At 41.6% G+C, this 27790-nt stretch overlaps 1 protein-coding gene across 1 annotated transcript in view; it reads left to right on the top strand.

Annotated features, from left to right (window-relative positions):
• The first annotated feature begins 4231 nt into the window (after positions 1-4231).
• LOC6037698 (lipase 3) overlaps positions 4232-27790 on the top strand; it is a 57395-nt gene continuing 33836 nt past the window's right edge. Inside the window, exons 1-4 of the mRNA XM_038252753.1 lie at positions 4232-4567; positions 5214-5590; positions 19299-19548; positions 19607-19847. Of these exons, the coding sequence (XP_038108681.1) occupies positions 4388-4567; positions 5214-5590; positions 19299-19548; positions 19607-19847 (1048 nt within the window). The 5' untranslated portion in view covers positions 4232-4387. The remainder of the gene's footprint in view (positions 4568-5213; positions 5591-19298; positions 19549-19606; positions 19848-27790) is intronic.

The following is a 27790-nucleotide window of genomic DNA, read 5'->3' as shown; positions in this document are numbered from 1 at the left end:
ATGCAAAATAGCTTCTTTGGGCATACCGAAGGCACCAACAAAGTTTCAGCCGGATTGAAAAATACAAAAAAAAATCGAATGACCGAAATCTCAAAGAATTGCTCAGAGGGAAGGGGCACATAATCTTTGAAAAAAATATTTGCAACGTCTCAAAAATTGCTGTGAACAATTCTGAGGAATGCTTCATTAAAGAAAATCCCTACGACCAATCGACCCCGCAACAAACTCGCCTTTGAATCATGGGACGGTTTTTCACCACACCGTTTTCCATGTTCTACAGGAAAACGGTGTGTATATTTCCCTGTGTGAGTGTCCGCGTGTGTGTGTGCATGACAAAGTGTGAGCGATCCTTTTGGCCGAAGCGCTCCGGTCGTAATTGGATGCAAACAAGATTGATTGTTATTTTATGCGGAAACGCTGAAATTAAGTAATAATTCAGCTGTTAAAAATGCAGTATGTACACACTCGCCCCTTAAATGGCTATTGTTCCACGTGGATGGAAGAATGGCAATTTGAATCGTTGGAAAAACGTAACAAAGGGGGGGGGGAATGGTGAATGCCTGGGTTTTAGAGAGTGAAATATAGCTCGGTGTGATACGCGCAAAGTGGGTGGAAGTTTTCCATCGCTCAAACGTGTCCGTACACTGTACAGGTGATTCAATCGAGCTCAATTTCCTTTGAACAACTTTGTAGAAACACTCATTATGAAACATTTCATTTTACGATTGGGTTTTTTTAAATGGCTTTGTACAAATACCGTAAAGCGGTATCTTTCGGAACAAAATTCGCCCGCAAACATTTCAAATAAGTTTGACAAACTTGTTGTTGAGAAGTTGGTTAAATACAACACGTAACGCCTCCAAGTGAAACGGGACTTGCTGTATCCAAAACTCAAACTAAAAACTATAAACAAAATAACTGAAAACTTTAAAAGTGAAAACTGAAATAAAAGAAGTGAAAAAATTAAAAGTAAAATATGAAAAAAAAAATAAACTGAAAACAACAAACTGAACACTGAAAAATAAAGTGCCTTATAGAAAGGGGACACGAGAAACTGAGAACCCAGCGATTTTTTGTCAAAAAATTGAGCACCTCCAAGATCTTACACATAAGGTGCTTACATTCTCTACTTGGTCCATAGGATTTGTCAAAAAATGAACACCATCTATTTAAACGCTTGGTTAAATTTGAGTGTCCAACTGTGAGTGGCATTGCATTTTGAAAGCCTTGTCCCCACTTTCTATAAGGCACTTTACTGAAAAACATATAAACTATAACAAAAAACTGGAAAATAGAAGAAGTGAATAGCTTAAAAGTAATAAGTGAAAGAAATGAAGATTCAAAACATATAAACTTTAAAAACTTGAAAACTTAAAAACTTAAAAACATAAAAACTTAAAAACTTTTTCAATTCAATTCAATTCGGTTTTATTGGTGAATAATTAAGGGGTTACATACATGTAAATCGGCAAAAATTTCAGAGGTTGGTTTGAGCACACACTTAAACTTTTTTTAAATCTGTTTTAAGGGCATTAAAATAAATATTTTCAACTATTATCAAAATAAATTTAAAGACATTTGGTTGTATAATTGCCGAGATAAAGATATTTGAAGTTAGCAGTTTCAAAAAAACGGGTGCCACGATATCTCAACACTGCTTTGACCAAATTGGCTCAAAATTTTGGTGAAGCCTCGTTAAACCGGTCCTGTGTGCATGACGAAGCCCGATTTTCAAAAAAAATATTTGAAAAAAAGATAAAAATATTTCTGTGTTTTTCATATAAAAAATCGTCAGTTTTTGATTTTTGTATTTTCTAAAAATGCAAAATTTCAAAATCGGGCTTCGTCATGCACACGAAATATGTCTTGCAAGTCTTCACCTCAAATTTCAGCCAGTTTGGTCCATCCCATCTCGAGATATCATGGCACCCATAAATCAACTCGGTGTTTAGAGAAAAACGCTCACAAAGTTTGACAGTTCGCTTTGCGCATGGCAAAATTTTGAGCGTAAATCATCTCTTACTCAGTTTAATCATGGAATATCTTCATGAAACTTTCAGGAGTGATTGAAAATCATATTTTAAGTGGATTGAATAAATTTTCTGAAACATGAAATTTTGTGATTTTCTACATGTATGTAACCCCTTAAGGTACAATAAGTGCTTTTGAGGTACATAACAGAGTTTTGGAGATACTTTCAGCTGTGTGTTACATCATAATTCATTTTGGAACAATTATTGTTTGTAAATAAAGGTGTCACCAAGAGTAAGAAAAAATAAAACTTAAAATCTCAAAACATTAAAACTTTAAAACTTTAAAAACTTAAAAACTTTAAAAACTTAAAAACTTAAAAACTTAAAAACTTAAAAACTTAAAAACTTTAAAAACTTAAAAACTTTAAAAACTTAAAAATCTTAAAACTCTAAAAACTTACAAGCTTTTAAAAACTTAAAAACTTACAAACTTAAAAATTTAAAAATTTAAAACTTAATAACTTAATAACTTAAAAACTTAAAAACTTAAAAACTTAAAAACTTAAAAACTTAAAAACTTAAAAACTTAAAAACTTAAAAACTTAAAAACTTAAAAACTTAAAAACTTAAAAACTTAAAAACTTAAAAACTTAAAAACTTAAAAACATAAAAACTTAAAAACTTAAAAACTTAAAAACTTAAAAACTTAAAAACTTAAAAACTTAAAAACTTTAAAACTTAAAAACTTAAAAACTTAAAAAATTAAAAACTCAAAAACTTAAAAACTTAAAAACTTAAAAACTTAAAAACTTAAAAACTTAAAAACTTAAAAACTTAAAAACTTAAAAACTTAAAAACTTAAAAACTTAAAAACTTAAAAACTTAAAAACTTAAAAACTGATGAATTGAAAACAGAAAAACGTATTACCTGGAAAACTGAAAGACTGAAAAACTAAAAAATTGAAAAAATGAATAAACTGAAAAACCGGAAACAAACTGAGCACTTCAAACTGAAAAACTAAACACAAAAAAAAACTGAAAATGTCTAAAACAGATAAAAAAAGAAAATGAAGATTGAAACTGAAAAGGAAAACTAAAAAGGTGAACAGGAAAAAGTCAAGATTGAAACTGAAAACAAAAAAAGGGTAAATATGAGAAAATTTGAGAAAGTATAAATTAAAAATAAACTGATAAAAAACTAAACTGAACAGTAAAAACTAAAAAAAATAAACTGGAAACAAAAAAAAACATAAAAATTAAGATTTAAATTGAAAACTGAAAAACTGCTCAACTAAAAACATAAATAAGAGAAAGGTGAAATAAAAAATGTAAAGTGAATATTTTAATAAAAAACTTTAAACTACAAAAAAATCTAAAAAATAACATATAAACTAAAAAGTGAAAAATTAAAAATAAATAGTGAACAGGAGAAAAAAATAAAATAAACAAAAGTAAATAGTTAATCAGAATATTGTGTAACCTGAACTTTTGAGCTGAGACAACTAACGTTAAATTATTGAAGATTGAAACTGAAAACTGAAAAAAAGAAAAGCGAAAAGCCAAGATTGTAACTGACAGCAAAACCAAACTAAAAAGGTAAAAATAAAAAAATAATATATTAAAAAGTAAAAAATTAAAGGTGAAAAGTAAAAATTAAAAATAAACTGAAAGAAAAATAAACTGAACACTAAAAGCTTAAAAAAATGAAAACAAAAAAAAATAAAGAAAGTAAAAATCCATATTGAACTTAAAAGCTGCCTATCAAAAAAACTGAACAAGTGAAAGGTGAAATAAAAAAATGAATAATTGTTATAAAAAAAAAAAACAAAAAAAACTGATAACTACAAAAAAAACTAAAGATTGAATCATAAACTGAAAAAGTAAAAAATTAAAAAAGAAAAGTAAAAAGATAAAAACCAAGTTAAAACGAAAGTGAACAGTTAATCAGAACATTGGACAAACTGAAAACTGCGAACTTTCGATTTGAGACAGCTAACTTCTAATTATCGTACTAATAATCCAAAGCAATCCGGTATATATGCAAAAATCCACTACAGATCTGTACCAGCACTAAAGTTCTGCCCAGAAAACTTTGCATGTCCAACACGAAACACACCCTCAAATCGACTAATACGTCCCACGCTCCATGGAAGACTCTAATTAGCCACCCAGCACCATTGCCATCACATCGGAACAAACGACCGGAGCGACAAAACGCAATATTTCGGATTATGACACCAAACTCTGGTCCACCTCTCTTAACTGCAGCAAATGACAATTTGGGACGGTCATTTCCTCGGTCTACCGAGTCTCGCGCTCGGCCTAGCTCAGAACCAGAAGGCTCAACTCCACACTCTCTACAGTAGCTCATCACAGCCCAGTCGGTTCGGTTCTGGATTTGCAATCCATGTGCGATGAAAGTTATTCCACAATTAGTTTTAATTGTAATTTCGAGCTTCGTCCGTACGAGCAGTGGAAACTACTCCAGCGACGACCACCACGGTTATGGCGAGAGTGTTTTATCAGGTGGTGAATTGTCCGGGCCCGGGGCGGTCAGGAAGCAGCGGTCGTCCGGTTTCGAGCGGGATTTCGTGGTAATGTTGGGCCGGTGTGGATTTGATTTGGATCTATGAATGGTTCATTGCACCCGTAGGATAACTGTATACCGTAAACTGGAGATTTAATTGTTTTCTTGTTTCTTGTTTCTTGTTTCTTGTTTCTTGTTTCTTGTTTCTTGTTTCTTGTTTCTTGTTTCTTGTTTCTTGTTTCTTGTTTCTTGTTTCTTGTTTCTTGTTTCTTGTTTCTTGTTTCTTGTTTCTTGTTTCTTGTTTCTTGTTTCTTGTTTCTTGTTTCTTGTTTCTTGTTTCTTGTTTCTTGTTTCTTGTTTCTTGTTTCTTGTTTCTTGTTTCTTGTTTCTTGTTTCTTGTTTCTTGTTTCTTGTTTCTTGTTTCTTGTTTCTTGTTTCTTGTTTCTTGTTTCTTGTTTCTTGTTTCTTGTTTCTTGTTTCTTGTTTCTTGTTTCTTGTTTCTTGTTTCTTGTTTCTTGTTTCTTGTTTCTTGTTTCTTGTTTCTTGTTTCTTGTTTCTTGTTTCTTGTTTCTTGTTTCTTGTTTCTTGTTTCTTGTTTCTTGTTTCTTGTTTCTTGTTTCTTGTTTCTTGTTTCTTGTTTCTTGTTTCTTGTTTCTTGTTTCTTGTTTCTTTTTGGCAATCTTTGTTAACTCAAATCTCTTCTAATCTCACAGATGAGCTCCATCGAATCCGCCAACTATCCTGCCGAGCTGCACATAGTCACGACCCGGGACGGTTACATCCTCAAGGTGCACCGAATTCCCGATCCTGCCCTGCAAAACGAAAACGAAGAAGACGAAGATAAAGATGCCCCCGGGGACGAAAACGCGCCAACTCTCGTCGCCGCCGCCGACTTCCGGGGTGTGGTCCTGCTAATGCACGGTCTGTTTTCCACGGCGGCCGATTTCATCATAACGGGGCCGGAAAACGGGCTCGCATTTATCTTGGCCGATGCCGGATACGACGTTTGGCTGGCGAATGCCCGCGGGACACGCTTCTCCCGGAAGAACCTGAACATGGGTCCCAAGACGGCCGCCTTTTGGGACTTTAGGTAAATTTATGGGTGTGATGGGATGATAACAAGGAAATTTGTTATTAATAATGATAATTACAGTTTTGCGGCAAGTTTTTTTTTTTTTTTTTTGCCGAGATAAAATATACTTCCAATATCAATAATTAACTAACAATAAACACTCAATATTCTTGAAAGATTAGAAATTCTTGTATGAGTTCACGCCAAACCATGGCTATTTTGTGAAAATATTTTGATTTGCTGGCACCAAAGAGAGAACAAATTCGACCAAACCCAAAATGTTTTAATAACTTACTTGAAGAGAGCTTTAAATAAAGGGTAATATTTAAAATATGTAAACACTATTTGTAAATAGTGGTCCTGGTCCACCTTTAGCGAGAATTGCTTATCAGCGATTCCACATCAAACCAGCAGGATTCAGATCGAAAGTGTTCCGAATTTGCTCAAATTTTACCTGTGAGTTCCTTGCCGAAAATAGTTAGACCATTTTTTTTGTTTGGCAATTAGGGTGGACATTTCCTAAATAGATTGGTCAAAAAAATTGCATTTTTTAACGATTTTTACAAAAATTACATTTTACAAAAATCATATCTCCGGAACATTCGACCAATTTCAAAAGAAAAATGATTAGTTGGACTTTGTTTGCTAATTTGAAGAGCTCAAAGCTCAAAGCTGATTTTTTTTCTATGGTTTTGTAACCGTTGCTAGTCGATCTGGTGAGCGTGTGATTTATGCGCCACTCCCAAGGGGAGATCGCACGCCATGTTAGTTTGCCCGGTCGAGACTCTTTTAAAAGACGAGCCCATTTTGTACTGATCCTCATCGGAGGATTCAGGATCGAACCAGCTAGATCACCGAGAACTGCCACTAAACGAAACCGAGAATCCGTCACGCCAACCACAAGAAATTACCCAGACAACTTACTCCAGTGTGTTGCTTCCCATGCCTAAAAGCTCATCATTGGCAGTGCCGCCACCTGCCACCAGGCAGCGCTTCGATCGTGGCAGTGCATTCGACGCCAAGCTCTGTCATTCAGAAAACAGAACGAAAAAAGACGACGAAAAGTGACATAACTCCAAATCAAATCAACTAAAGAAACTCCACAAGTAGGTTTTAAATAACAGTTAAACGAACGTTTTATTTATCCGAAAAAGAACTAGGGTGGTTTTTATTCATAACTCCAGAAAGAAAGGTGAGTTCTCGTTTGTTCGTTTTGGGTTTAGCATGCTTATATTTGTACAATAGTGTTGGTGGCCATCTTCAAGTTTCCTATCTTCTACCTACTTTGCGTGTGTGCGTTTTATCTTTACTTCTGTCTGTTTCCCTAACCGTGCTCATGTGCTCTTCCCATCTTCCAGCAATCAGCTGATCAAATCGGCTACTGCTCCGAAATTGCGCGCGCGCGCGTTTAGATTTCAGGGGTCATCCACGTGTGGCGTAGAAACGCGTGGAATTAAAGTTCGCTCCTCAAACTTTGGACGCGTCCGAGAAAGCGGACTCGCGTCTGCCGCCTCGGCACTAGGCCGGCAAAAACCTCGCTACGTCAGCTAGGGACGTGCTTCTTCCACCAAGTGCAAAAAGAACGGACTCACCGAATGATGATCTTGTTGCTGCTGTTGTTCTCTGCTGCTGGTGGCTGGTTGCTCAGCTCAGGGACGACACGTGGCCGTCAGCTGATGAACAGCTGACCGGAATGCGGGACTCGGCCTTACGGGGTGGCTCGGGCCGGTTCAGACGTTTCCCGGTTCCGCGGCTGTCAGGTGCTCGCAACCGGACAGGAAGCTCCGGCCTTAGGGTTGACTCCGGCCGGGACTAACGATCTCCGCTGTCCTCGTGTGGTGGTTCAGGGACCCTCCCTTCTTCACCGGGGCGATGTGTTGACGGATCGCCTCCTAGCGTGCGCTCACGCTCTTCGTCCTCGTGCTTCGCCTGGTGACGTACGGCGCCAACGAGAAGTACGGTGCGCGGGGAACTTCGTCTCCGTTTTCCTCTGCTGCTTCTGCTGCTCGTGTGTTCGCGCTGCTGCTGGGCTGGTGCTGCTCGTGCTGCTGCGGGATGGTTAGCACTGTTGCTAACGGCGATGGGCTGTTCGGAGGAATTCCATGAGCACATGCACGGTGTTCTATTGAGCACAATTACCTTTCTCCTGTTCGCACACAAATTAAACAATTTTTAGCACTAGCGCACACACGACTTACTAATAAATGGAACACGGGAAACTAATAAATGGAAATTTAATTAGTTAACAAAACATGGAACACGTCACTATACTAAATTACATTTTGTACAAAAAGCCAAAGACTCGCGGTACAAAACGCGCACTTCCACTCTCGTTGATAGCTGGGGACAAAGTGAACGAGCCCTGGAGTCCTCAGAATAGGGAAGGTCGCAACGGACGCTCAAGCGGTTTGACCGGAATTACGTCATTCCTTGAGATGCTCTCTGGGTAACTGCGTGCGACAGAAGTAGCGAACTCCCCATCCCTTTTAGCAACTGTGTTCTCGGGTCTAGCTGTGGTGTTCTCTCACTGAGGTAGTTCAAGATCGGCTCATCTCTCTCAAGAGTCTCTCTCCGGGTCTTAACGCAATCGGTCCAAAACAGGTTGAGTTACCGTGGTGAATACTACAGAGATGTTTACCGAAGAGTGCAAGCGGAGTTTGACTACACGGATTTTATTGCAAAATGTAAATAAATAACATTCAACATTGAAACAAATAAATAAATAATTTTGCCAAACAGGCCATCTGTTACAGTTTCTCAGGACGTTTTACGTAACATATCCAAAAATGGTAAATATCCAAATCATGAACAGGATTCTGAGATACAATCTTTCGAAAAGCCGGAATTCGGTACAACATAAAGCACCATGCGTCTCCAGCAAAGTGTACTAGGAACCCATTAGGCTTCATCCATAAAGTACCCATTAGGCTTCATCCATAAAGTACGTCACGCAAAAATCAATCAAAATTTACCCCCCCCCTCCCCCCCTTTGTCACGCTTTTCCTATACGTATAACACGCAATGTCACACTTGCTCAGACCCCCCCCCCCTAGAGCGTGACATACTTTATGGATGACGCCTTACGAAATTACCCAAATCGGAATTTTTAGATTCGGATCCCGTTGGTTTGACGTGACATCGTTGTTATATTGTTTTACAATCCATTTTGAACCATGCAAAAAATAAAAACAGGAAAATTTCTGGATTTTTTTTTTTTTTAAATTTCCAATAAACCAAATTTCCAGTTTTTGCTTTTTGAGTGTTTTTGAAACCGCCTTGAGTCAGGGGTTGTTGGGACAACCTAATCAGCGATGGTCCCCACCAGTCCGCACGCCGCTGGACTCGAACTTGGCGTCTGGAACGCCCAGGTCACGACGTCACCACAGCGCATACGTAGAGGAGGTTCCGGTTGTCAAATGGATGCAATAAAGCCATTCCGTGTTTAATTACTTACAAGATAACACGTTGTTTTATTTGTTGGACATTAAGTCTTATTTTGTCCTTGCTTTTAATTTGTTAAATGTTAATTGTTTCTCACGTACGACATCGGCCACCGGGCGTACGTGGTGATACAAAAGTGGCGACTCGGGTTAGTTTTGGCCTAATCTTTACGGGTCCAAGACGTCGCCCACGCGGAAACGTAGAAGACTTCGGGAAAGTTCCGAGAGCTCGATGGACGGCGACGAATCCATGAACGGTCAGGTTCCGCCGAGCGGGCAGGTGCCGCTGAACGGACAGTTGCCGCCGAATGGACAGTTGCCGCCGAATGGACAGTTGCCGCCGAACGGACAGTTGCCGCCGAACGGACAGTTGCCGCCGAACGGGCAATTCGGGCAGCAACCACATGGATTCCGACCTGGGGCAGATCCGTACATGCAGTGGTTCTCGCAGCAGCAGCAAGTCTACGTGTCGGAGATGTTCCGCCAGCAGCAGGAGGTTCTCCAGCAGCAACAAGCGGCCATGCAGCAGCAACAGCGAGCGTTCATGGAGCAGCAGGAGCAGCTTCTACGGAACGTCATGACTAGGATCAATGTACAGGTCCCGCCGAACCCGGAGGTCATTCTGGACTCGTATGCCAACAACATCAAGGAGTTCAGGTATGATCCGGAAAACAACGTCACCTTCGCGGCCTGGTACAATCGTTATGACGAGCTCTTTGCGAACGACGCTAGCCGGCTGGACGATCCGGCCAAGGTGCGCTTGCTGCTCAGGAAGCTGGGGATGTCGGAACACGAGCGGTACACGAGCTACATACTGCCGAAAACAGCTAAGTTTTTCTCGTTCGCGGATACCGTGGCAAAGCTTACGTCACTGTTCGGAACGGCCGAATCAGTGATTAGTCGACGGTACCGCTGCTTGCAGATCATGAAGCAACCTTTGGAGGACTATGTCACCTATGCCTGCCGCATCAACAAAGCTTGCGTTGAATTCGAACTGCCCAAGCTCTCGGAGGAGCAGTTCAAGTGTCTTGTTTTTGTGTGTGGTCTGAAGTCAGAGAAAGACGCAGAAATAAGAACGCGGTTGCTGTGCAGGATCGAGGAGCGAGCAGACATAACTCTGGAGCTGATTTCGGAAGAATGCCAACGCCTTCTCAACATTTGGCACGACGCGGCGATGATTAAGGAGCAGGCAGCCGCTGTGCAAGCGTTGGATTCGAAGCCGAAGTTCTCGAGGAAGCAGTTCAAGTCTGGTCCGTCTGGTGATCGCGCGAAGTCCGGTAGAAGTGGTCCAGATACGGCCTGCTGGTTGTGTGGTGGGATGCACTACGCACGGGACTGCTCGTTCAAGGCGCACGAGTGCACCGACTGTGGACTGGTTGGCCACAAAGAAGGCTACTGCCGGAGCGCTGAGAAAGTCCGGAAGAAGTACGTCTCGACGAAGGTGGTGAAAGTTAACACGTGCAGCGTGGAAGATCGTCGGAAGTACGTGCCAGTCGTGATGAATCGCACCTCTGTGCGGCTGCAACTCGACACCGGGTCCGACATCACCATCATCTCAACGGGAACGTGGCGCAGCATTGGAAGTCCACCAATGTCAACAACTTCCGTCGTGGCGAAAACTGCTACGGGCAAGCCCTTGGAGATCGACGGTGAGTTCTGGTGCGAAATGGTGGTCGGGGGACGAAAGTCTTCTGGTCTGGTTCGAGTGACAAGTCAACCACTGAATTTGCTGGGCTCTGACACAATTGACAGCTTTGGGCTGTGGTCAGTGCCGCTTGACACCATCTGTCATCTGGTTGAAACGTCAACAACAACAACAACAAATGTCGATGCTCTTAAGGCGGAGTTTCCACATTTGTTTTCTGGAGAGTTGGGCTTGTGCGTGAAGACGAAGGTGAAACTTGAGTTGAAGCCGGAAAAATCACCCGTTTTTCGGCCCAAGAGACCGGTTGCTTACGCGATGTACCAAGCTGTGGATGAAGAGTTGGACCGACTCGAGCGCTGCAACATAATTTCTCCTGTGGATTTTTCGGAGTGGGCAGCTCCGATCGTGGTGGTACGAAAGGCAAGCGGGGCAGTACGAATCTGTGGAGACTATTCCACGGGGTTGAACGACGCGTTGCAGCCCAACCAGTACCCGTTGCCTCTTCCCCAGGACATTTTTGCTAGTCTGGCCAGTTGTACCGTCTTCAGTCAGATTGACTTGACCGATGCGTACCTGCAGGTGGAGATGGACGAGAGCTCGCGTGCCATGCTCACCGTCAACACGCACCGGGGACTATACCAGTACAACCGCCTGGCACCTGGAGTAAAGCCAGCACCGGGAGCTTTCCAGCAAGTCATCGACGGGATGCTGTCTGGGCTCGTGAGGACTTGTGGTTATCTCGACGACGTGGTTGTCGGGGGTTTGGACGAAGAGGACCACAAGAAAAACCTACGGGCGGTGCTGCAGCGCATTGAGGAGTTTGGTTTCACGATTCGTGCGGAAAAATGTTCGTTCGGTCATCCGCAAATTCGCTACCTGGGCCATCTTCTTGATCGCCAGGGATTGCGGCCGGATCCAGCCAAGATCGAAGCAATCGCCAACCTCGCCGTTCCGACCGATGTCAGTGGAGTTCGGTCATTTCTGGGAGCCATTAACTACTACGGCAAGTTTGTGGCGAACATGCGAAATCTTCGGTATCCCCTCGACGAGCTGCTGAAGGATGGGAACAAGTTTCGGTGGACGCCGGAATGCCAGCAAGCGTTCGACCGATTCAAGCAGATTCTCAGCTCCGACTTGATGCTGGCCCACTACGATCCGACGCAGGAGATTATTGTCTCGGCAGATGCGTCATCCGTTGGGCTAGGCGCAACCATCAGCCACAAGTACACCGACGGGTCGGTGAAAGTCGTTCAGCACGCAGCTCGGGCGCTGTCGAAGGCGGAACAGGGGTACAGCCAGCCGGACAGAGAAGGTCTAGCCATCATTTTCGCCGTTACCAAGTTCCACAAGATGATCTTCGGTCGCTCGTTCCGGCTCCAGACCGATCATGCGCCGCTGTTGCGAATCTTCGGGTCGCGTAAGGGCATTCCCGTGTATACGGCGAACCGGCTGCAGCGTTACGCGTTGACCCTTTTGCTGTACGATTTCACCATCGAGCACGTCCCGACTGAGAAGTTCGGTCACGCCGACGTGCTGTCACGGCTCATCAGCAACCACGCCAAACCTGACGAGGACTACGTTATTGCTAGCATCACCCTGGACAACGATTTGAGGTCAGTAGTAGTTGACGTAGCAAGTGCCCTTCCTCTCAGTTTTAGGGTTGTGGAGCGGGACACGCAAGTCGACCCGTTGCTGAAGAAGATCTACCGTTACCTGCGCAATGGCTGGCCACAGAAGCACACGATCGTCGACTCGGAAATTTTGCGCTTCTTCGCTCGGCAGGACTCGCTGAGCACTGTGGACGGGTGCGTTTTGTTTGGAGAAAGGCTGGTCATCCCTGAACGGCACCGGCAGCGGTGTCTGCGCCAGCTGCACCAAGGACACCCGGGGATCTCACGCATGAAGGCCATCGCCCGAAGCTATGTCTACTGGCCTTCGATTGACGACGATGTGGAGGCACTTGTGAAGGCGTGCAAGCATTGCGCATCAGCGGCACGATCCTCCGCACTCAGCACCAGTTCCGTGGCCTAGACCGACGGGACCCTGGAAACGTGTGCACGTGGACTTCGCTGGTCCGATGGAAGGTGCGTACTTTTGCTGATTGTAGATGCCTACACCAAATGGCCGGAGGTGATTAAGACGAATCGCATCACTTCGGTAGCAACAATCGGCATGCTCCGCAGCGTTTTTGCTCGTCTGGGTATGCCAGAACTGCTGGTCAGCGATAACGGGACACAGTTTACGAGCGCTGAGTTCCTGGAGTTCTGTTCAACTAACGGCATCCAGCACCTTACGACGGCCCCGTTTCATCCGCAGTCCAATGGCCAAGCGGAGCGGTTTGTGGATACGTTTAAACGAGCAGTGAAGAAGATTCAGGCGGGGAGGAGCTCAATCGACGAAGCGCTAGACGTCTTCCTGATGACGTATCGAACTACACCGAATCGTCAGGTCGAAGGCGGCGTGTCACCATCTGAAGCCATGTTTGGTCGCCGCATCCGGACGAATCTGGAACTGCTCTTGCCACCACCACCAAAACCACCAAGCGAGTCAACGGAGTTGAAAGGTGGTTCCCGGAAGCGACGGTTTGAACCGCACGACCTGGTTTACGCGAAGCTGTACAGCGGAAACAAGTGGCACTGGGCGCCTGGCGTTGTTTGCGACCGGGTTGGCCAGGTGATGTATACCGTTTGGGTCGAGGACCGCCGTATGCTCCGATCGCACGCAAATCAGCTTCTCAGTCGTGCAGATTGGAATCCGAGGACAGATGGAGCAGAGAAGCCGAAGTTGCCCCTCGACATCCTGCTTGATTCCTGGAATCTGTCGAAACCAACACCGGCTGCGGACCCAACAACACCGACGGTCTTGGACGCGTCACTACAGTCAGCAAGTACGGATCAACGCTCGTCACCTGGTGTCCCAGAATGCTCGCCATCCATACCAAGATCACCCGAGCAGGTTGCACCGCCTGAAAGCGAGCCTGCGTCGCTGGTACCGGGGCTTCGTCGTTCTACACGAGTTCGAAAGAAGCCTCAGCGGTTCAACTCGTACCAGCTCAATTGAGAAGGGGGGATGTTGGGACAACCTAATCAGCGATGGTCCCCACCAGTCCGCACGCCGCTGGACTCGAACTTGGCGTCTGGAACGCCCAGGTCACGACGTCACCACAGCGCATACGTAGAGGAGGTTCCGGTTGTCAAATGGATGCAATAAAGCCATTCCGTGTTTAATTACTTACAAGATAACACGTTGTTTTATTTGTTGGACATTAAGTCTTATTTTGTCCTTGCTTTTAATTTGTTAAATGTTAATTGTTTCTCACGTACGACATCGGCCACCGGGCGTACGTGGTGATACAAAAGGGGTATTAAAACACCCAAAAAGCAAAAACTGAAAATTTGGTTTATTGGACCTTTTCAAAAAAACTCCAGATTTTAGCATTTTTTAACATTGAACAGAAGAATTTATATTTTGATAAGGTCGAATGCTAAAAGACCTACACAGTAAAAAAATGTTTAAGTTTGGAAGGTGTAACTTTTGAAGGTTGAATATTACCTCTTTTGTGATGTAATTTTACCTCAATTCAGACTGAAAATGTGACATTACAACAGAAAAGTGTCAAAATTACACATTTTCAGAGGTAAAATTGCACATTTTTTCTGACATAAAAGATGTACCCTTCCCAGATGTAATACACTCAACCCCCGGTGATTGGTCACTTTTTCGTTTGACACTTTTTTAGTTTGTACCCCGTTGGTTGGTCAAAGTCAAACTAAAAAGTGATGAACTGTCACTTTTTACACGGCGCTCACGCACACTATCAAAACAAACGTTTGTTAGTGTGTGTGAACTCCGTGTAAAAGGGGTGTCAAACTAAAACGTGACCCCGTTCGTTTGACAACAGTTGGTGTCAAACCATCGGGGTTTGAGTGTATTACCTTGATTTTTTTTCTGTGCACAGAAAAAAATAATGTAAATTTGGAAGCTGTAATTTTGGAAGGTTGAATATTACCTCTTTTATGATGTAATTTTACCACAATTCAGACTGAAAATGCGACATTACAACAGAAAAGTATCAAAATTACACATTTTCAGAGGTAAAATTGCACATTTTTTCTGACATAAAAGATGTACCCTTCCCAGATGTAATATTACCATGATTTTTTTTCTGTGTATATAAAAAAAACTCTAGATTTGGATCGACTGTTAATTTAACCACAAAGTTGACACGCAAGGCTGTAATTACAAAGGTACTCGTGAACTTGGTTTGAGAGATAGCGATTTTGACAACCGCACCACTACACACTCAATCGCGAGTACCTTAGGTAGAAAGCCATGGTTGACACGAGATAAGGCAAAGCTCAACACTCAAACGGGCGGGCGCACGATGACACTTTCTCTTTATTTCTTTTCCTTTCTCTTTCTTACTTGTTCGGGTAAGTGTGGTGACTGCAATCAATTGAATGCAGTCATCGAGTCGGTGATCATAATTTCGGTAGAATTCGAACGAATGAGCACTGCGTGAATGAGAGAGGTGGTTCGGAAATGTGTGAGCGAGAGCCATAACAAAATCAAACGGATGTTAAACGAGCACGAAGGATTAGCTCTGTTAACTGTCACAAAAAGCATCAAAAAGCGTATGAGCATTTTTTTTAGTATGTTTTATAAGTTTGATAAATTTCTGACTCAAACATACTCTATCAAATCTTGAATGCATTATTTTTCTCTAATATGTCTTTCAGTTTGTTTAAACATTCGACATTTTGTCTTTCGACCTTTTTTACATTCAACCTTTTGTCATATTTTTTTTAAATGGGATGTACTAAATAGAGTTAAATATAGTTTAGTTATAAGAAAGAAGAAAAAAACTTTCCGAGTCTATATTCCAATTTTCACAAATTTGATGTTAACAGTGAAACCCCTAAGAAACCCTCGGATAATCGAACATTGGATAATCGAACTTTGGATAACTGAGTCTGGACTGTCACTTTTTAACACAAAAAAAACAAATTGCTCAAAAATACAATTTATGTGTGTGTGTGTGTGTGTGCAACCAACCAAACGGGACCACGCGGCCGCTTCTTACAAATTGAGTTGTTTCCATGTATTTTCAGATCTACATTCTATACATGCAAATAACTCGCATAGGCATTTGGAAGGTGTTAGCTCTGCCGAGCTTCGGTGACCCATTTCTACGCTGGCTAGCCGAGCGCGAGGTACTTCAGCTTTATCGACAAGCCCCGCCCTGAAGAACGTTTGCACCAATCGGATTCAAACGTTATTTAGAACTTCCGAACCCTTGTCAAATGGACAAGGACCCAGCACGTATATAGTTGATAGTAACAGTATTCCTAATTCCAGACATGGCTCACCAAGTCGCGATGGCCTAGTGGTTAGCATTTTTGCTTACCAATCCAAAGGACGAGGGATCGAACCCCGACTCGAGCGACTTTGATTTTTCGTTCATGTTCAGAGTTTCAAGATTTATATTTCCTGCCTATGCTTTCTCGGTGGGAGCAGATGGGAATCGAACCCAAGACCATTCGCTTACAAAGCGAACACCGTAACCAGTCAGCCACGGCCGCTCCCTACTCAAAAATACAATTTATGATATTTTAATCCATGTGTTCTAGATGACAAAAAATATCATCAATGTTATATTTTTTTGAAATGGGAGTATTTTCCAATCATGGTCGGAAAAATTGTGACTATATATACAATGTCTTAATCGAAAGCACTCTACAATTGTTTCGAAAATGTACATCGTTTTAGATTTATTTTCTGATGTTTGAACACGAACCTTTATTATTTAATGTTTACAAAAGCTTACAAAAAAGTGTTCTTAATAAAGGCCGTGGCAAATATCTTTCAAAGTTTCTGTCGCTCAACTTTTCAGAACTTGTATCGAAAAATAATACTTTACGGTACTGTTTTCGAGTTGGTAACTTACCTTGACGACAAATAACATTCAAAAGCAAAAATAAACGTTTTACCGAAAAAAAAAACAAATTCAGAGGGTGTTTGCCAGAATTGCCAAATATGATGTATTCAATTCGTTGCAAAACTTTATTTTTTCAGTACTGGTCGTATTTATTTTATTCGGTAAACCTCGTAGGATAAATGTAACTTGGAACTAGTCACATAAATTACTTCATATATCTGGTATGATGGTCAATATACTTATTACAAAACTTATTCGGGTTTTATTTTTATTTTGCAATTGATGTTTTAATCCTTCTTTAAACCTTGAGAAAAATCATATTTTACTTAAAAGTCTGGAGTCAGACACTTGCCAAATGAACATCCGGCACAAAATAGTAGTTTATGCAACAAGTTGCAAAAAGAGGATTTTTTCAGCACGAGTCGTACATTTATCCAACGAGGTTCACCGAGTTGGATAAATACGAAGAGTGCTGAAAAAATCAAGTTTTGCAACGAGTTCCATACAACATTTTTTGCAATTCCAAAAAACATACACTGAGTGAAATTTTATGTCAAATTTTCATGTATTTTCAAAAAAATGTTGAAAAGTGTTACTTTTCGAAACAAGTGCTGAAAAGTTCAACTTTTCAGCACCCATTTGAGTGCTGAAAAGTAGAACTTTTCAGCATTTATTTTGAAAAGTGTTGCTATTCGATTCTGTTATTTTTGGTACAGAAAAGTAGGCTACACTGAAAATACGCCACCCTTTTTTTCCAAGTGCCCAAACACTTGAATGATTCAATTAAGCCGCATCTTAGATCTAATTTGTTTGTGTATCAATTTCAATCCAATCCATTATTAAATTCAAGTGTTTTGGCGATTGACTTTTTGGTATTTTTTGACACCTTATTTTCATTCGGGTGGCTCAAAAATTACAAGTGTTTTGCTCATGAATTTGCCCCACTGTGTTGAACTATTCAAAGTGATGAGGAAAACACTTGAAATTGATCTTGTTTTGATTTGAAATGCAGGTTCGCGACAGCTTCATGAGACTTTGCTTTGTTTCCTCATTTGAAAGTTTTGGCCGTCCGGTGTGTTCGTTTTTCGCAGACCGCGTGAGTTCGCTGCCGCCATGTTCCAGTCCAGTAAATTGCCTTCCCGGATTGTGACCGTGAAGATGAGCATCGCCACAAGACTGCGTCCTCAGGCTCCGTATGGCCAGCGGAAGGGCTTGGTCTCCCGGATTCCCGGATAGAAGCCAACTTTTGTGATAAAGTTCCTTTCCGGACTATTTGGTGAGTGGAGAGAGAATTTTTGTTGTGGGGTTTTGTTTTGATTTTTGGATTTATTTTGTATGATTCACAGGAGCTGCAGATGCCGTACCAGGAAGCGGTGCCAGTGAGAAGCAAGATTCGGATGCAGGGGCCAAGCTATGCGTCATTCGGATGGTCAAGGCACAGTTTGAGTCGATGGAACCACCGCGGTTCCACCAAAGAGAATTCCGCATCAACAAGAAGATTCTCCAGTGGCCTCCATCTCCGCCGGCACCGGTGCTTCACTCGCCGACGCTGAGGAACCTCCCAGGAAGCAGTGGTGGTGTCGGGACAACCGGATGAAAAAAATTACAAAATTTTTACACACCAAGTTGTTCTTGAAGTTAGAAAATAAAAGCAGCCAAAAAATTTAATTGCGCAACATCTTCTTTATTTAAAAAAATCGAAATCCATTTCTTTTACATGCAAACATGCATTGATTATAGAAAGAAAAGCTATTTAAAACCAATAAATATAATATTGTATTTCATGTGACGCAACACGTCAAATTCAAGTGTTTTGCTATTGAATTGACAGTATATTTTGGTGCCCAAAATTCAAGTGTTTTGCGATTGATATTTGAGTGCTCTGTACAGCAGGGTCAGATCATGTGTAGAACACTTCGATAAACCGTGGGATTTTTGCTCAGTGTATTTCGTCGTTCAAGAATGACAGGAAAAGTAAGTAGTTTAACGACGGAATTGCCAAAAGAAAATTTCCGTCGTCTTATTTGGCGTCGCGACGCTTTCTGCGTGACTTTCAATTCAGTGTGATCTTTCACGGCGCCCACCTCTCATTTTCACGCTGTCCTTCTGGGTGCACGATAGGCAACCGAAAGCACACACTTTCTACATTTATCTCCTCGCGAGTCATTTTGAAAAACGACCCAAACGTTTTTGCCCTTTTTGCGAGAGACGAAATTATCTCTACATTTAATTTCACCATTATTAAATCGAAATTAGCGCCCAAGCGGACACGTTTTGCAAACGGTTTTTTGGCCAAAGCACGTTTCTCTTGCTCTCTCTCTCTCTCTGTCCTGACAACGACCGGAAGTAGCCCCCAGGGTTGAGAGGTGAGGGTGCGCAATGTGAAAGTGTGAAATTAGCGAGAATAAATTAATTACCGTTTTCGTGTGATGTTCTGCTCTTGCAGAGGTGCCTCCCCCGTTCAGGACGACTGAATAATGACCAAGGAACGTGCCTCGGGTTGGAGTTTGTTACTTGGCGGGAATTTAAACTTTATTTTCAAGACAATTCAAGATTGAGTTTTAAAATTACACTCTCAGTTTAACTGTTTCACGTGCTTAAAATAGGTTTCTTGCAAAGACACCCACCAGTGGGTTCATTTTGCACTGCTGAGACACAATCCAAGTTTAGAAAACTTTCAAAACCATTATTTCAAAATTTCAGTTGGCACGAGATCGGAACCATCGACCTGCCGGCCATCATCGACTACATCCTGCGGCAAACTGGCCACCAGAAGCTGTTCTACATTGGCCACAACCAGGGCGTCACGGCGGTGTTGGCACTGCTCGCGGACAAACCCAAGTACAACCGAAAAATCCATACCGTCGCAGGAATGGCTCCACTGGCATTCCTCGGCAACGGAGTCGAAAGTGGAATCGCCCAAAATTTAGTCAAGTTCAACGATCAGCTTTGGGTTTGCTGAAATAACTACATTTCTAGCTTAATCTGCTAACATTTTCTACCATTTACAGGTCACCCTCAATTCCCTGAACATCTACGAACTAACCCCATCGGAGAAGATTTCAAAATTCCTCGGCGGCTTCCTCTGCTCTGAGGACGCACCAACGAGTGAAATGTGCTCCAACGTTTTGACGGAGCTTTTCGGGTACAGTGCCGAGCAGGCAAAGCTGTTGCTTCCCGGCGTTCTGGATGTTATGCTGACGGGGATTTCCACCAAACAGCTGGTCCACTACGGGCAGCTGCTGCAATCGAGTGAGTATTTCAATCAAAATTCACTACATGAATTATGGAAACATGGGACTGCTGAAGGGTTAAATAAATTTAGTTTGAAGACATTTGTTTGTATCATTGCCGAGGTATAGATATTTGAAGTTAGCTGTTTCAAAAACCACCTCCGTGAATCGAGCCCCCAGCCCCCTCCGATTTGACCAAAGCGCCCCTAGCGGAAAAATCTGGAACTACTGCTGTGTTAGGGTGGTTCATTGTGCTGAAACCAAAACGTCATTTGACGTTTGCTTACACATTTGGTTTACGTTGTGTGCAAAAAACACAAAACTAGAACATTTCCGATTAATTTCTACTTTTCGGCGCTTAAAGTAGGGCTAAATTTGCCACCAAATCCGGAATAAAAATCCACGTGGTTGTGACTCGGTGTGTGAAATGCGGGGACAATTCCTTCTGGTGGAGGAGCTTTGCTTAGAGAGGAGCATTTTTTTTAGAATAAAACCAGGTGAATTTGTTGTTCTCGATGTTCGACTTTGTGTCCAGCTTACCATCGAACCTGGGCCAGCTGGTGAATGGACGCTGTTAGGTGGACACGACACGTCGAGCGATGGCCGGATTTGTGAAGCACGGTAGGTTGGTCCACGCGGGACCTGTTGCAATGTTTTACGCTTGGAGTGAGATATGCAGTTTTCCGTGGATGGTTCGTTGATTTTGATGCCATGGCCTTACGTTTGCGGAAAGAAGCCATTGGACAAGTGAATCTGAAGTGCCAGCCGGAAGCTGTGTTTGTGGAACTTCAATTATTCAACCGAAGTACAAAAGCCATGCTTTGAAATAACCAAATTCATTTGCACTAGAGGTTTAGGCGCTTTCTATAGCAAGATATTGTTTCAGTCATAAGCAACTAAAGGCCTAAACAAGAGAACACAACCCTATTTTTCAAAATCTTCAAAGTTCGAAATGGTAAGTTGGCAACTGTGTTCGGGGACCTAAAAAACACATTCACCAAAATTTGACAGCTTATTCAGCATGCTTTGAACAAGATCTGGCCAAGTTATGAGCACCCTGGATAGGGTCTGGCATGAGTTATAGGACTTTGAGTGGAAATGATGAGATTTTTGAAAAATCGACAAAGTCCCAGATGGTTTTTGGAAAAAGTTGTTCGGGGACCTAAAAAACACATCCACCAAAATTTGACAGCTTATTCTGCATGCTTTGAACAAGGTCTGACCAAAATATGAGCATCCTGGATAGGGTCTGGCATGAGTTATGGAACTTTGAGTGGAAATGATGAGATTTTTGAAAATTCGACAAAGTCCCAGATGTTGTTGTTGTTAATTACTTTATTTCCGGCAGCTTTAACCTTTTGGTCATTCGCTGCCCAAAGTCCCAGATGGTTTTTGGAAAAAGTTGTTCGGGGACCTAAAAAACACATTCACCAAAATTTGACAGCTTATTCTGCATGCTTTGAACAAGGTCTGGCCAAAATATGAGCATCCTGGATAGGGTCTGGCATGAGTTATGGAACTTTGAGTGGAAATGATGAGATTTTGAAAATTCGACAAAGTCCCAGATGGTTTTGGAAAAAGTTGTTCGGGGACCTAAAAACACATCCACCAAAATTCGACAGCTTATTCTGCATGCTTTGAACAAGGTCTGGCCAAAATATGAGCATCCTGGATAGGGTCTGGCATGAGTTATGGGACTTTGAGTGGAAATGATGAGATTTTTGAAAATTCGACAAATTCCCAGATGGTTTTTGGAAAAAGTTGTTCGGGGACCTAAAAAACACATTCACCAAAATTTGACAGCTCATTCAGCATGCTTTGAACAAGATCTGGCCAAAATATGAGCACCCTGGATAGGGTCTGGCATGAGTTATAGGACTTTGAGTGGAAATGATGAGATTTTTGAAAATTCGACAAAGTCCCAGATGGTTTTTGGAAAAAGTTGTTCGGGGACCTAAAAAACACATTCACCAAAATTTGACAGCTCATTCAGCATGCTTTGAACAAGGTCTGGCCAAAATATGAGCATCCTGGATAGGGTCTGGCATGAGTTATGGAACTTTGAGTGGAAATGATGAGATTTTTGAAAATTCGACAAAGTCCCAGATGGTTTTTGGAAAAAGTTGTTCGGGGACCTAAAAAACACATCCACCAAAATTTGACAGCTTATTCTGCATGCTTTGAACAAGGTCTGGCCAAAATATGAGCATCCTGGATAGGGTCTGGCATGAGTTATGGGACTTTGAGTGGAAATGATGAGATTTTTGAAAATTCGACAAATTCCCAGATGGTTTTTGGAAAAAGTTGTTCGGGGACCTAAAAAACACATTCACCAAAATTTGACAGCTCATTCAGCATGCTTTGAACAAGATCTGGCCAAAATATGAGCACCCTGGATAGGGTCTGGCATGAGTTATAGGACTTTGAGTGGAAATGATGAGATTTTTGAAAATTCGACAAAGTCCCAGATGGTTTTTGGAAAAAGTTGTTCGGGGACCTAAAAAACACATTCACCAAAATTTGACAGCTTATTCTGCATGCTTTGAACAAGGTCTGGCCAAAATATGAGCATCCTGGATAGGGTCTGGCATGAGTTATGGAACTTTGAGTGGAAATGATGAGATTTTTGAAAATTTGACAAAGTCCCAGATGGTTTTTGGAAAAAGTTGTTCGGGGACCTAAAAAACACATTCACCAAAATTTGACAGCTTATTCTGCATGCTTTGAACAAGGTCTGGCCAAAATATGAGCATCCTGGATAGGGTCTGGCATGAGTTATGGAACTTTGAGTGGAAATGATGAGATTTTTGAAAATTCGACAAAGTCCCAGATGGTTTTTGGAAAAAGTTGTTCGGGGACCTAAAAAACACATCCACCAAAATTTGACAGCTCATTCAGCATGCTTTGAACAAGATCTGGCCAAAATATGAGCACCCTGGATAGGGTCTGGCATGAGTTATAGGACTTTGAGTGGAAATGATGAGATTTTTGAAAATTCGACAAAGTCCCAGATGGTTTTTGGAAAAAGTTGTTCGGGGACCTAAAAAACACATCCACCAAAATTTGACAGCTTATTCTGCATGCTTTGAACAAGGTCTGGCCAAAATATGAGCATCCTGGATAGGGTCTGGCATGAGTTATGGGACTTTGAGTGGAAATGATGAGATTTTTGAAAATTCGACAAATTCCCAGATGGTTTTTGGAAAAAGTTGTTCGGGGACCTAAAAAACACATTCACCAAAATTTGACAGCTCATTCAGCATGCTTTGAACAAGATCTGGCCAAAATATGAGCACCCTGGATAGGGTCTGGCATGAGTTATAGGACTTTGAGTGGAAATGATGAGATTTTTGAAAATTCGACAAAGTCCCAGATGGTTTTTGGAAAAAGTTGTTCGGGGACCTAAAAAACACATTCACCAAAATTTTACAGCTTATTCTGCATGCTTTGAACAAGGTCTGGCCAAATTATGAGCACCCTGGATAGGGTCTGGCATGAGTTATAGGACTTTGAGTGGAAATGATGAGATTTTTGAAAATTCGACAAAGTCCCAGATGGTTTTTGGAAAAAGTTGTTCGGGGACCTAAAAAACACATTCACCAAAATTTGACAGCTCATTCAGCATGCTTTGAACAAGATCTGGCCAAATTATGAGCACCCTGGATAGGGTCTGGCATGAGTTATAGGACTTTGAGTGGAAATGATGAGATTTTTGAAAATTCGACAAAGTCCCAGATGGTTTTTGGAAAAAGTTGTTCGGGGACCTAAAAAACACATTCACCAAAATTTGACAGCTCATTCAGCATGCTTTGAACAAGATCTGGCCAAATTATGAGCATCCTGGATAGGGTCTGGCATGAGTTATGGGACCTTGAGTGGAAATGATGAGATTTTTGAAAATTCGACAAAGTCCCAGATGGTTTTTGGAAAAAGTTGTTCGGGGACCTAAAAAACACATTCACCAAAATTTGACAGCTTATTCTGCATGCTTTGAACAAGGTCTGGCCAAATTATGAGCACCCTGGATAGGGTCTGGCATGAGTTATAGGACTTTGAGTGGAAATGATGAGATTTTTGAAAATTCGACAAAGTCCCAGATGGTTTTTGGAAAAAGTTGTTCGGGGACCTAAAAAACACATTCACCAAAATTTGACAGCTCATTCAGCATGCTTTGAACAAGATCTGGCCAAATTATGAGCACCCTGGATAGGGTCTGGCATGAGTTATAGGACTTTGAGTGGAAATGATGAGATTTTTGAAAATTCGACAAAGTCCCAGATGGTTTTTGGAAAAAGTTGTTCGGGGACCTAAAAAACACATTCACCAAAATTTGACAGCTCATTCAGCATGCTTTGAACAAGATCTGGCCAAAATATGAGCACCCTGGATAGGGTCTGGCATGAGTTATAGGACTTTGAGTGGAAATGATGAGATTTTTGAAAATTCGACAAAGTCCCAGATGGTTTTTGGAAAAAGTTGTTCGGGGACCTAAAAAACACATCCACCAAAATTTGACAGCTTATTCTGCATGCTTTGAACAAGGTCTGGCCAAAATATGAGCACCCTGGATAGGGTCTGGCATGAGTTATGGGACCTTGAGTGGAAATGATGAGATTTTTGAAAATTCGACAAAGTCCCAGATGGTTTTTGGAAAAAGTTGTTCGGGGACCTAAAAAACACATTCACCAAAATTTGACAGCTTATTCTGCATGCTTTGAACAAGGTCTGGCCAAATTATGAGCACCCTGGATAGGGTCTGGCATGAGTTATAGGACTTTGAGTGGAAATGATGAGATTTTTGAAAATTCGACAAAGTCCCAGATGGTTTTTGGAAAAAGTTGTTCGGGGACCTAAAAAACACATTCACCAAAATTTGACAGCTCATTCAGCATGCTTTGAACAAGATCTGGCCAAATTATGAGCACCCTGGATAGGGTCTGGCATGAGTTATAGGACTTTGAGTGGAAATGATGAGATTTTTGAAAATTCGACAAAGTCCCAGATGGTTTTTGGAAAAAGTTGTTCGGGGACCTAAAAAACACATCCACCAAAATTTGACAGCTTATTCTGCATGCTTTGAACAAGGTCTGGCCAAAATATGAGCATCCTGGATAGGGTCTGGCATGAGTTATGGGACTTTGAGTGGAAATGATGAGATTTTTGAAAATTCGACAAAGTCCCAGATGGTTTTTGGAAAAAGTTGTTCGGGGACCTAAAAAACACATTCACCAAAATTTGACAGCTTATTCTGCATGCTTTGAACAAGGTCTGGCCAAAATATGAGCATCCTGGATAGGGTCTGGCATGAGTTATGGAACTTTGAGTGGAAATGATGAGATTTTTGAAAATTCGACAAAGTCCCAGATGGTTTTTGGAAAAAGTTGTTCGGGGACCTAAAAAACACATCCACCAAAATTTGACAGCTCATTCAGCATGCTTTGAACAAGATCTGGCCAAAATATGAGCACCCTGGATAGGGTCTGGCATGAGTTATAGGACTTTGAGTGGAAATGATGAGATTTTTGAAAATTCGACAAAGTCCCAGATGGTTTTTGGAAAAAGTTGTTCGGGGACCTAAAAAACACATTCACCAAAATTTGACAGCTTATTCTGCATGCTTTGAACAAGGTCTGGCCAAAATATGAGCATCCTGGATAGGGTCTGGCATGAGTTATGGAACTTTGAGTGGAAATGATGAGATTTTTGAAAATTCGACAAAGTCCCAGATGGTTTTTGGAAAAAGTTGTTCGGGGACCTAAAAAACACATCCACCAAAATTTGACAGCTCATTCAGCATGCTTTGAACAAGATCTGGCCAAAATATGAGCACCCTGGATAGGGTCTGGCATGAGTTATAGGACTTTGAGTGGAAATGATGAGATTTTTGAAAATTCGACAAAGTCCCAGATGGTTTTTGGAAAAAGTTGTTCGGGGACCTAAAAAACACATCCACCAAAATTTGACAGCTCATTCAGCATGCTTTGAACAAGATCTGGCCAAAATATGAGCACCCTGGATAGGGTCTGGCATGAGTTATAGGACTTTGAGTGAAAATCATGAGATTTTTGAAAATTTGACAAAGTCCCAGATGGTTTTTGGAAAAAGTTGTTCGGGGACCTAAAAAACACATTCACCAAAATTTGACAGCTTATTCTGCATGCTTTGAACAAGGTCTGGCCAAAATATGAGCATCCTGGATAGGGTCTGGCATGAGTTATGGAACTTTGAGTGGAAATGATGAGATTTTTGAAAATTCGACAAAGTCCCAGATGGTTTTTGGAAAAAGTTGTTCGGGGACCTAAAAAACACATTCACCAAAATTTGACAGCTCATTCTGCATGCTTTGAACAAGGTCTGGCCAAATTATGAGCATCCTGGATAGGGTCTGGCATGAGTTATGGGACCTTGAGTGGAAATGATGAGATTTTTGAAAATTCGACAAAGTCCCAGATGGTTTTGGAAAAAGTTGTTCGGGGACCTAAAAACACATCCACCAAAATTTGACAGCTCATTCAGCATGCTTTGAACAAAATCTGGCCAAAATATGAGCACCCTGGATAGGGTCTGGCATGAGTTATAGGACTTTGAGTGGAAATGATGAGATTTTTGAAAATTTGACAAAGTCCCAGATGGTTTTTGGAAAAAGTTGTTCGGGGACCTAAAAAACACATTCACCAAAATTTGACAGCTTATTCTGCATGCTTTGAACAAGGTCTGGCCAAAATATGAGCATCCTGGATAGGGTCTGGCATGAGTTATGGAACTTTGAGTGGAAATGATGAGATTTTTGAAAATTCGACAAAGTCCCAGATGGTTTTTGGAAAAAGTTGTTCGGGGACCTAAAAAACACATCCACCAAAATTTGACAGCTCATTCAGCATGCTTTGAACAAGATCTGGCCAAAATATGAGCACCCTGGATAGGGTCTGGCATGAGTTATAGGACTTTGAGTGGAAATGATGAGATTTTTGAAAATTCGACAAAGTCCCAGATGGTTTTTGGAAAAAGTTGTTCGGGGACCTAAAAAACACATTCACCAAAATTTGACAGCTTATTCTGCATGCTTTGAACAAGGTCTGGCCAAATTATGAGCATCCTGGATAGGGTCTGGCATGAGTTATGGGACCTTGAGTGGAAATGATGAGATTTTTGAAAATTCGACAAAGTCCCAGATGGTTTTTGGAAAAAGTTGTTCGGGGACCTAAAAAACACATCCACCAAAATTTGACAGCTCATTCAGCATGCTTTGAACAAGATCTGGCCAAAATATGAGCACCCTGGATAGGGTCTGGCATGAGTTATAGGACTTTGAGTGGAAATGATGAGATTTTTGAAAATTTGACAAAGTCCCAGATGGTTTTGGAAAAAGTTGTTCGGGGACCTAAAAACACATTCACCAAAATTTGACAGCTTATTCTGCATGCTTTGAACAAGGTCTGGCCAAAATATGAGCATCCTGGATAGGGTCTGGCATGAGTTATGGAACTTTGAGTGGAAATGATGAGATTTTTGAAAATTCGACAAAGTCCCAGATGGTTTTTGGAAAAAGTTGTTCGGGGACCTAAAAAACACATCCACCAAAATTTGACAGCTCATTCAGCATGCTTTGAACAAGATCTGGCCAAAATATGAGCACCCTGGATAGGGTCTGGCATGAGTTATAGGACTTTGAGTGGAAATGATGAGATTTTTGAAAATTCGACAAAGTCCCAGATGGTTTTTGGAAAAAGTTGTTCGGGGACCTAAAAAACACATCCACCAAAATTTGACAGCTTATTCTGCATGCTTTGAACAAGATCTGGCCAAAATATGAGCACCCTGGATAGGGTCTGGCATGAGTTATAGGACTTTGAGTGGAAATGATGAGATTTTTGAAAATTCGACAAAGTCCCAGATGGTTTTTGGAAAAAGTTGTTCGGGGACCTAAAAAACACATCCACCAAAATTTGACAGCTCATTCAG

Source organism: Culex quinquefasciatus, chromosome 2 (genome assembly GCF_015732765.1).
Source record: "Culex quinquefasciatus strain JHB chromosome 2, VPISU_Cqui_1.0_pri_paternal, whole genome shotgun sequence".
In the NCBI taxonomy this organism is placed as follows: Eukaryota; Metazoa; Arthropoda; class Insecta; order Diptera; family Culicidae; genus Culex; species Culex quinquefasciatus.
The sequence above is the reverse complement of the archived record's forward strand: the minus strand, read 5'-3'. Positions and strand labels throughout refer to the sequence as shown.